Source organism: Paramacrobiotus metropolitanus, unplaced genomic scaffold, assembly GCF_019649055.1.
Source record: "Paramacrobiotus metropolitanus isolate TYO unplaced genomic scaffold, Prichtersi_v1.0 Parri_scaffold0000027, whole genome shotgun sequence".
Classification (NCBI taxonomy): domain Eukaryota; kingdom Metazoa; phylum Tardigrada; class Eutardigrada; order Parachela; family Macrobiotidae; genus Paramacrobiotus; species Paramacrobiotus metropolitanus.
This window is the reverse complement of record NW_026570247.1, coordinates 622,208-631,840: the sequence shown is the minus strand read 5'-3', so window position 1 is coordinate 631,840 and position 9,633 is coordinate 622,208. Positions and strand designations below refer to the sequence as shown.

The 9,633-nt window shown below is 50.6% G+C and overlaps 3 protein-coding genes across 3 annotated transcripts; all 3 read left to right on the top strand.

Annotated features, from left to right (window-relative positions):
• Nucleotides 1-71: 71 nt before the first annotated feature.
• On the top strand, nt 72-1,415 carry LOC129587917 (uncharacterized). The gene is made up of 2 exons (XM_055481873.1): nt 72-548; nt 1,052-1,415. The coding sequence occupies exons 1-2, from the start codon at nt 252-254 to the stop codon at nt 1,301-1,303; spliced, it is 549 nt and encodes a 182-aa protein (XP_055337848.1). The 5' UTR covers nt 72-251; the 3' UTR covers nt 1,304-1,415.
• Nucleotides 1,416-2,001: 586 nt separating this feature from the next.
• Nucleotides 2,002-3,973, top strand: LOC129587916 (embryonic protein UVS.2-like). Its single transcript, XM_055481872.1, has 5 exons — nt 2,002-2,468; nt 2,910-3,046; nt 3,113-3,182; nt 3,236-3,336; nt 3,464-3,973. Exons 1-5 carry the CDS (start codon nt 2,051-2,053, stop codon nt 3,791-3,793), a joined length of 1,056 nt encoding a protein of 351 aa, XP_055337847.1. The 5' UTR covers nt 2,002-2,050; the 3' UTR covers nt 3,794-3,973.
• A 731-nt stretch (nt 3,974-4,704) lies between these two features.
• Nucleotides 4,705-6,620, top strand: LOC129587952 (histidine-rich protein PFHRP-II-like). Its single transcript, XM_055481930.1, has 3 exons — nt 4,705-5,193; nt 5,431-6,218; nt 6,281-6,620. Exons 1-3 carry the CDS (start codon nt 4,705-4,707, stop codon nt 6,462-6,464), a joined length of 1,461 nt encoding a protein of 486 aa, XP_055337905.1. The 3' UTR covers nt 6,465-6,620.
• The last annotated feature ends 3,013 nt before the right edge of the window (nt 6,621-9,633 follow it).

Genomic DNA, 9,633 nt, shown 5'->3' with positions numbered 1-9,633 from the left:
ACTAAAACTTTAGATGACCGTATACGAAAATCACGGAAATAGTTTCGTTTCCATAGATGCAAAAGATGGGAAACAAAACTGATAAATTAAGTAATGTAGCTTAGATCAGTCAAGTACCTATCATACAGCAAAATCGTATACTAAACCAACCACATTATACTATTGACACGCCTAGTTCGTAGGAACTAGAAACCCCTCCTGATTCTTATTCTTCTCTATTCATCCAAACGCGTCGGCCTCTAATAACCAGAATGAGACAGCCAACAGGCGCTTTACTCTTTTCCCTCAGTGTGGCGCTGATTATAGGCTGCACGAGCGCGACTTTCAAGGACCCCAATCCCTGGCGTAAATTCTACAAAGACACCGGGGCTTTCGCGGCGGCGCCCTTAATGCCCGCACGTCAGATGTACCAGCCGGAGTGGCATTTCTGGGAGGACCCCCACTATCAGCTGCAGATGGCCCGCCAGATGGACGATCAACCCATCTACCAGGTGGCGGAAGCGCAGTTGCTGCCTTCGGGCGATGCTGCGGAGCGGTACCTCCGTCAGGTACGGTTTTGCTCTTTTCCGTATAATGGTCGACTTTTAAAGGTTAATGTAAATTATGTTATCAATGCAAGAGAAACGGTTTGCGGACTATCGCCAAAAAAGCGCAGACCAGTGTTTGATTTCTAAACATTTTTATTAAAAAAATCGCAAGAGATAAAGGTCATGCTTGCGATTTGGATTGATTTTTTTATGACTTGGGAAAGGTAAAGGTCACGCTTACGGTTTTGATTATATTACAGTGCAATTAAGAGATACTTTTAGACGTAAGCGGTGTAAGCGGTGTCGGTGCGGCTCCTTCGAAAGTTAATGATGCCGTTTTGCTAGGAAGGTCCCCATAATCTCTTAATTTTGGCGATGATACATTAAGTTTTCTGAGTAGCTACTGGGAAAGGTAAAGGTCACTAATGTAATTTCTTTAATTTTATTTCAGTCATCACAAACGAATAAAGGTCACATTTATTGTTAATAGCCAACACGTCATTATTAGTCGGTTTATTGATTAGGAAGCGGGTGAAACGAGTCCGGACGACGAGGCCGCCATGTACGACACGCAGCACCAGGACGCCAGCAATTACGGCCAGCTGGCCATGGGCGGCGGACCGGGTGTGCGGAAGACGCTGATCAACGACAACGAGTTTATCTTCGGCCTGAAGCCCTACATCCGCACCGACCCGCCCATGTTCGGCGGCTACTCCACACCCGGGGTACCGGCCGGGGGAGCCAGCACCGTCAGACCGCTGCCTGGACCGCCTTAAGTCGGGAGTTTCCCTGTTCGGTTGCATGAATGGTGTTGGCGTGAAAAGACTGCATGGTGCAATACTCTGTGATTATGAGTGTGATACAATGACGATTAAACAACAGATACGAGCGGAGTCCATCCAAAACTGTACAGCTACTGAGCAGATAGCCGTATTCTGGAAAAGCGATAGACTGATTATGAAGGTCGCACATGAGCGAGAGAAGATTCATGGGCGTTTAACCGCCATTTTGTGTTCGCGGCAAGAGGAATAAGCGTCTGCCGTTAGGCACAGCAACAACTAAAAATGAATAATTCACCATATTCGTACTTTCTAAGTATATTCGTACTTTCTAAGTATATTCCTGCTTCAGTTACTAAAAAAAGTATTATTATTAAAAGTTAAATTATTATTACTGTCTTCTATAGTAAAGCAACGGTAACAGTATGTAAACTTCAAAATACGTACGTATTCGCGCTGGTGCTCGTTAAACGAAGCACTAACATTGTACTAATGCCTCTTCTCCCGAGTGCTAATGGTCAGAGACACAGGTTAGGCGGACGCTAAGCGCATTAAAAAAGATTTAGTGCGTACACGTCGCAAGCCGACCATGTACATCGTGTTGGTCAACAGATTAACCAAGTTGAGTGCCGCTGCTGGTCGCCGCAAGCATTTAGCCAAGTAGACTCTCAGTGAAACACTACACGATGCTCGAGCGTTGCCGACAGTAAACCGCTATCCCGCTCAAGTATAGCATGGACCTCCATGGCAATTCACACCCGTTCCCCCTTTTCACTTGTCGCCGCGGTGGTCGGGATGTTGTGCCTTGCTGATCTGCTCTCCGCCGGTCTGTACCAGCCCGTGATGACGCTTTCCACCTCCCTGACCCCGGAATCCCGCCAGACCCGCCCCAAATCCAGCCGCGACAACCCGGGCAGTAGTCCGACGTTGCGGTTGCAAGAGGCGGCGTACCAGTCGGGCCCAGGTGCAGGTTCTCTGAATACTGCGGGCCCGGGGATGAAGAGCCCGCCGGGCAAGAGCCAGCGCGCTAATCCCGGGAGCCGGCCGGTGTCCATTGCCGACGCGGCCCCGGAGACCACGTTTGTGCAGGTCAAACCCAAGCCGGGGACGGGGCATGAGGCCGGCCGGCCGACGCCGACCATCCCCACGGAGATACCTGTCAGTAAGTCAAAATTCAGTGGGTTCCTAATTCCCAACCGCAGTAAGAATTTAGTTGTGTGCCAGCTGATTAATGAATTGCTGGGTATCCTAAGGAAAATCAGCCGGATACATGGTACCACATTCGTGTACATGCATGCACGGGAGCGTTCGCTTTCACGCGCTCCCATACATTTTTTTGCATTGTTTTATGACATTGGTATACACTGGCGTAAAACCGGTTCGTGCGCGCTGTATCTAGTCGGGAATTTATGGCAGGTTTAAATACGTACCTGCGATCGTACACCAAAAGTCTCATTATGAACCGATCTTCAATTCTTGCATCAACTTCTCGTGCTTGTATTGTACACGGAGTTGGTATCATGTATCGTGTTACATAACCGAGACTTTTCGAAACAACATGCCGAATAAAGCCTTCGCAAAGTATGACTGTTGCTTGTTGCAGCGATGTTATGCGGTGGTAGTGTCCTTCTACAGACCGCCAGTCCCAAATTCGTCATTTCGCCCAACTACCCGGCCGATTACCCGAATAATACGTATTGCGAGTGGAAGATTTCGGCCGCGTTCGGCACACAACTGAAGGTACCACGACCGCTGTTCCCTTTCTGTATGACTTCGGTTGTAACTCTGCGTGTGTCTCTATCACAGATTAATTCCATGGATTTCGCCATGGAAAGCTCCGACGGCTGCAAGAACGATTACGTCCAGTTTTTCTGGAGTAAGACATTAAGAAAACCTAAGAAAACATAAGAAACAACTGCGTTTGTGTAGAAAACGGGAATCCCTCGGTGTGGACGGTCAACCGGCTGCAGGTTGACCGTTTCTGCGGGGCCAACGGGCCGATGGATCTCGTCTTCAAGGACAACAACTTGGTAAGACTATTACGGCATCCGCCGGCTAATCCGCTTACCGTAACCCGCACAATACCGCGCACGATTAACCTACATTGTACCGCGAACTGTTACCGCATCGAGTGTAATCCCGCTGTTACGTGCATAGATTATGTCACTAATCAGCGACCGCTCCACCACCCAGCGCGGCTTCAACATCAGCTTCAGCATCTTCCACACCTGCGCCGTACTGTTCCAGCTGGCGGACTTCCAGGGCTCCTCGACGATTCTGGAGGAGTTCTACGAGGCGGCCGTCGTCCCGTCGGCGTTTAATAATGACAACGTCTTTACCAGCATCCAGGTGACGGAGGGATGCAAGTTGATGGTGTGCAGTGAGGAGAATTTTGAGGGGACCTGCCATCTGTTCTTCAAGACCAATAGGGCGATGGGGCCGCTGCACGTCAGCTGGCCGCGCTCGGCGTCCTGTATATGTTCTTAATTAAAGCGTTTACGTGGTGAAGAATGTATCCTGTCGATCCATCAGTTTGTGGGTTTGGGTAATACTTGTAGTTGGGAATATTGAGGAAGTGAGGGTTGTTATGTTAAGTTGTAGAATATTAAGGAAGTATCGGGGTTCCGGGCTCTTTTTGACAGGACCAGTTTGAAGTGTTGCCGTACAAATCCAAGGAAAAAATTTCATTTTTGGGAGAACTAGCACCTAATGTGCATTTTAGCAAAACTTTACCGAATATGTCAATAGCTTCCCTGTGAATCCAGTGATTGATAAGATAACTTACTGTATTATTTGTTTTTCAATATGTACAAAGCGAGCTTCGCTCAACAATAACAATCAAAGGAAGAATTTGTCCCAATTAACATGGGAAGGGACTGTGCAAAAGATAGCTTATTATCCATAAAATTTGGGTATGCAGGTAAGTACTGCATATCTCCACGTACAATTGGTGAAGAATACTGTAACAGAGATCAATATTATCAATAAACAATTAGGTAAAAGAAATAAACCTTTAATCTACATAACTAATGGTAAAGTGCAGAGGACGGGCAACGTTGGCAAGTACGCTGCATACACGTACGTTATGGTACAGTGGTACTTACATGATAAAATCCAATGGCTTACGTATGCGTACAATAAGAGTTCGTATCATCTGGTTGAGCCTGGTTGTACATTAGTATGTAAATAAACAATTATTAATGAAGTCAATAAATGTAGTTAATGTACTTTTAATTTTGATGTTTTTCGACTTCGTCATATTCAACGCTGTAGATGACCAGAATAACTGACTCCACCATAGTTTAATAGCCAATACCATCTTCGATTGAAATACTCAGGAGGTCAATCTAATTTATTCTAGCGCATCTGAGACTATAATCCAGTCATACTCATTACTCATGCACAAATCCTCTTCCCACCCTCACAGGGATGCCTTGCTCTTAGTGCTGCTCTGTATCCCTGTTATCGTGGATGGCGTCCGCGTTCTGGTCTGCCAGTCCGTGGAATTAGACCGTCGCCCCATCTTCCGCCCGGGCATGGCGGGTGGGAGCGCCGCGGCGGTCCTCTCCGTCCTCCCGGGGTCCTCCTGGGTTCCCCATCTGCCCAGCCACCCATCAGACAGTCTCCCCACCATCCAGTTATTGTTTAACGGGAACAACGGCGTCCTCAACTGGGTCCAGGACGACGAGGACGAGGATGAGAACGGTAAAGGGACCACCAAGCTTCCTCTCCAGTCTCGTAACGCAGCTAATGTCCTCCGAGGAGATCGTGTCCAAGTTGACGACGCTGCTAACAAAGCCTCCGACGGCGTCGACCACTCCCGGTACGGCGTCGACTCCCGCAGCGAGTGGCACGTCGTCGGACGGCGGGGCGACCAGTGGCGCATCGTTTCCCACGACTATTAATGCTGGGACAGGGAACCCGCTCACGGCGACTCCGACGGGGCTGGGTGATAATTCCGGGGAATTTGGAGCCAGCTCGACCGGGCCCTTCCAGACAGATGTCTCTTCGACCCATTTCGGTGGGGTTTCAGCGGATGGAAGCGCCGTGCCACCCAGCACAACCTTGGAGGCGACGCCGTGGTCACCTCCCACTTCCAGCGCTACGGACACCTCTTTCGTTAGTACGCCGTCGACAGTACCGCCGACGCCGTACACAGCAACGGGTACCACCTCGACGACCATAACGGGTACCACGGCCACACCGGAAACGACGTCCACGCCCACCACCACGACGTCGACGACAACCGCGACGACACCCACCACCAGCACAGCACCTCCCACAACGTCCACCACCACCACGACAACTACGTCAACGACGCCGACAACGTCCGTTACGACGGCACCCAGGCCGACCAAGTCAACGACCACCACCACGGCGACCACTACCACAACGACAACTACGCCATCATCGACGTCAACCACTACGCCGACCACCACCACACCGACGACGACCACCAGAACAACAACGACGACCCCGACTACCACCACCACCACACCGACGACGACGACCACGCCCACAACGACAACCACCACGCCGACCACGACCACCAGAACAACAACGACGCCTCCGACTACCACTACCACGTCCACCACAACACCGACCACGACAACAACACGACCCACGACAACGACCCCGACTACCACCACAACCAGAACAACCACCACCACGACTACGCCCACCACCACCACCACCACGACCACGCCCACCACCACCCGCCGCACCACCGCTTACATCCCACCACCGCCACCGCCCCCGCCTCCGGCGCCGCCCACCACGACCCGTCGGCCGCCGCTCACCGCCACGCAAACCACCACGACCACCCCCATCCGCGGCAAGACACGCGCCCCCGGCACCCAGGCGACCGCCAACCCCTATGTCTTTACCATCCACAACCCCGTGGGAATACCAGGTACATCACGCGCTTCGCACCTTTTGCCGCAATAAGTCTGTGCACATCGTATTGTTTTGCAGCAACGCCACCGCGAACCACACCCCATACCAATCCACCCTGGCCGGGCTAATCGGGTTTTGGTCTGTCCTCCTCCCGTTGGACCAGGACGAGAGTAGTAAAGGCTGTAGCGAGTGCTGTCGTATAAGAAAAACATACTGGCGCAGCGCTCAAGGCATACCTGGAAAAACACTAGGAACTTGTTGACCTTTTTCGAATAATACGTAGGTTGGCACCCTATACAACCATCTTTGCTGCGAGAAGCTTATTCAGTGCTTCCTTGCCGTTAGTTCTGCATTCAGCAAAAGTAAATCCACACAACAGAGTATGTGCTTAGATTCATACGAACCACCGGGACATGCCACGGGGAGCATTCCAAGTCCACCTATCTTTTTTCAACAATAATCAATAGAAGTACGAAAATTCCCGCGCTAGTGGACAGGCGACACTCATTACGAATGATTCGAATGCTAATATTAGCAAACAACAAAATCGTTGTTGGTGAGCTTGGGAAGCGTATGTCAGCGTTCCAAGTTCGATTCACGTACGTTAACGAACAAATATTAATCAGTAAAATCCAGTCAAAAGGCTACGTACGGAACTGGTTTATCGTAAGCGACTCACGTACAGCGACAAAATCTTTCAAAGGATTTTAACGTATTGCGCCGTTGTGCAGTGGTACTACCTATGCGGATCTAACGACGTAGCCGGGGTTCGACTCCCCCATCGGTGCATTTTTCGGTCGTTTCTCGGTTTCCAGTGGATAGCGCCCTGCTTAGAGTAATAAACCTGGTTACGATAACCGTAACAAAACTACGTCACAACATGAGTCACTTGCGGAGCCGGCATAATCGGGTAGGATCGCCTTCCATCAACATCCTGGTGAATCAACCCTCGCGGGAAACCTATGAATACTACGTATCCAGTGCCGCAAGGTCGAATACATGTCGCCCCAGCGCGACATCCAGTCATGTCCAGTACGACCGCAACTGTAGCGATGACGATGCACGAAAGTAAGATTCCCAAGGGCTTATTCCGCGGGCACAGTTTAGCCGACGTCGGCAACGTGGATAAAACACACTGTATAAAGGCTAATCAGGAACCCTACCATGATATTGTATAGTAAACAGCTGATAATGCAGTTCTCACCGAATCCGTCGTTTTACGGCAACTCGGAAAAGAGGACATTTTTATCCCGTACGTATCGTGGAGAATATTAGAAAATTGTGCCACTGCACTCTAGAAATTAGAACAGTAACTGTTATAACAAGATTTTTAGACCGTAAATTCGTATCCAGACGCTTCCGCCTGACTGTAAATTCGTATCTGGACGTTTCTGCTTGACTGTAAATTTGTATCCAGACGTTGCTACCGGAGCGTAAATTCGTATTTGGACGCTTCTGCCAGGGCGTAAAATCGTAACCGGACGTTTTAGCCTGAGTGTATTTCCGTATCCGGACGTTTCAGTTAGACAAAAAGCAGGATGAACCGCGCCATGCATGTGGCCAGTGAGGCTGTAGACATCTTGACCTTTTTCGGCATCATCCCGCACGCATCCCCTCCCCGCTGTTTCAGCCGCGCGAAGCTCGCCGCCGTCATCATCCCGCTGACCGGTTTATCCTACCTGACCTTCCAGTCCCTCGGCTACGTCCTCTCCTTCCTCCAGAAACTCCAGAAGGACCCCGCCGATCCCGGCCTGGACTTCTTCCGGATGGGCAAGAACATCGGGCAGCTGGGCACCATTCTGCGCGGCTACCTGGTCCTCACTTTATTCCTGGTGGGTCGAAACCACCTCCCGACCGTCCACCGCCACACCGCGCTCCTCCTGTCCGCCCGTCTCCCGCGGGGGACGCTCCTGGGGGACCGTGGCCACCGCCCCGGGGTGTGGCGCCGCCAGGCGCGCTGGGCGGTGGTCCTGCTGGCGTTGGCGCTGCTGACATGGGACGCCATATGGACCTACACGGAGCGCTACATCACCGGCAAGATGGACGAACCCAGCTTGACCTTTCGGGCGTTGGGCCTGGATATTAGTAAGAACCGGGCGCATATTGTGTGGCTGGTGTGCGGGGTCGTCCCGTACTACTTATCCCTTCTCGTCAACGTCCTCCAAATGTCCCTGGGATGTGTCATGCGGGAAGCCACGGATTTCTTCCAGGAGAGTATGAAAACCGGTTTCCGGGAGGAGGAGCGTTCGGGGTCCACGGCGACGACGGTGTCATCGCTCGGGGAGAAATCGGAGAAAACTCTGACGGTTCAGGATGTGAACGCGGCGACGTACGCGTTCCTGGATTACCATGAAAAACTGTATGGTTTGGCGAAAGCGTTGAACGCCACGTTTAGTCCGGCGTGTACCGCGGCGTTCTGCCTGGATTTGCTGAATATGTTCAGTCATGTGATGCAGCTGCAGGAGCACAACAAGACCTTCAATATCAGCAGTTTTGTTGAGAGTCTTATCGGATCTGTGTTCTATGGGTTCCTCGTGGTTGTCTTCATTTTACCGTATTTGAAAATCCACAAATTGGTAAAAAACACTATTGTTATATTATACTATTCTAGGGATCATTTTTAACCAGTTCCCGACATATTTTGCAGGCGGCGGAACTTCCGGTCACTGTCTGCTCGCTCATGACGAGAACGTCGCGCTTAACCGAGCTGCCGCAAGTAAAACATACAACGTTCAAATACAGCGTAAATTATAATCAATCTTTATTACTATTAGCTAATTTCAGGGACTTCAAATGCAGGCGCTGATGAACGTCCTGATGACCGCCTGCAAGAAACGCAAACTGTACTTCCATCTCAGCGGTGTGGTGGCGCTAAGCAGCGCCCTTGTGCTCAAGGTACGATACATCCTTAAAACCAAGGGTAGATGCCTCGTTTTAACGCGTACCTCGTTTAAACGCAACGCAACCACATGCTTCTCTGTTCGAACCCAGTGCTGGCAATTTGTACGTACCGAACTTGTTTCTGTTGCACTGTTTGGTGATTTTATTATTCAGTTTTTGAACCGCGAACCGGCTAGCCGATTTCCACTTTTTCAATTTAACCTCAAAGAGCGTATGATAAAAAAGGTGATTATTTTAACGCGTACTGCGCAATCAAGCGCTTCCGTGCTCGAGCCTAGTGCTGGCGATTTATGTGCACTGAACACGTTCCTGTTGCGCACTGTTTGTTGATTTTATTATTCAATTTCTGTACCGCGGACCGACCGGCCGATTCCCGTTTTCGAAATCCAGCAGTGTGCGCCGTGACCTTTGCATTAATTAGCGTTTTTCTCCGCACAGACGTTCACCTTGACGGTATCAATTTGGCTGATCGCCCGCGAGCTGACCACGGACGACACGGCGGCCCTCATCGCCGTCCTCAACGCGCACTG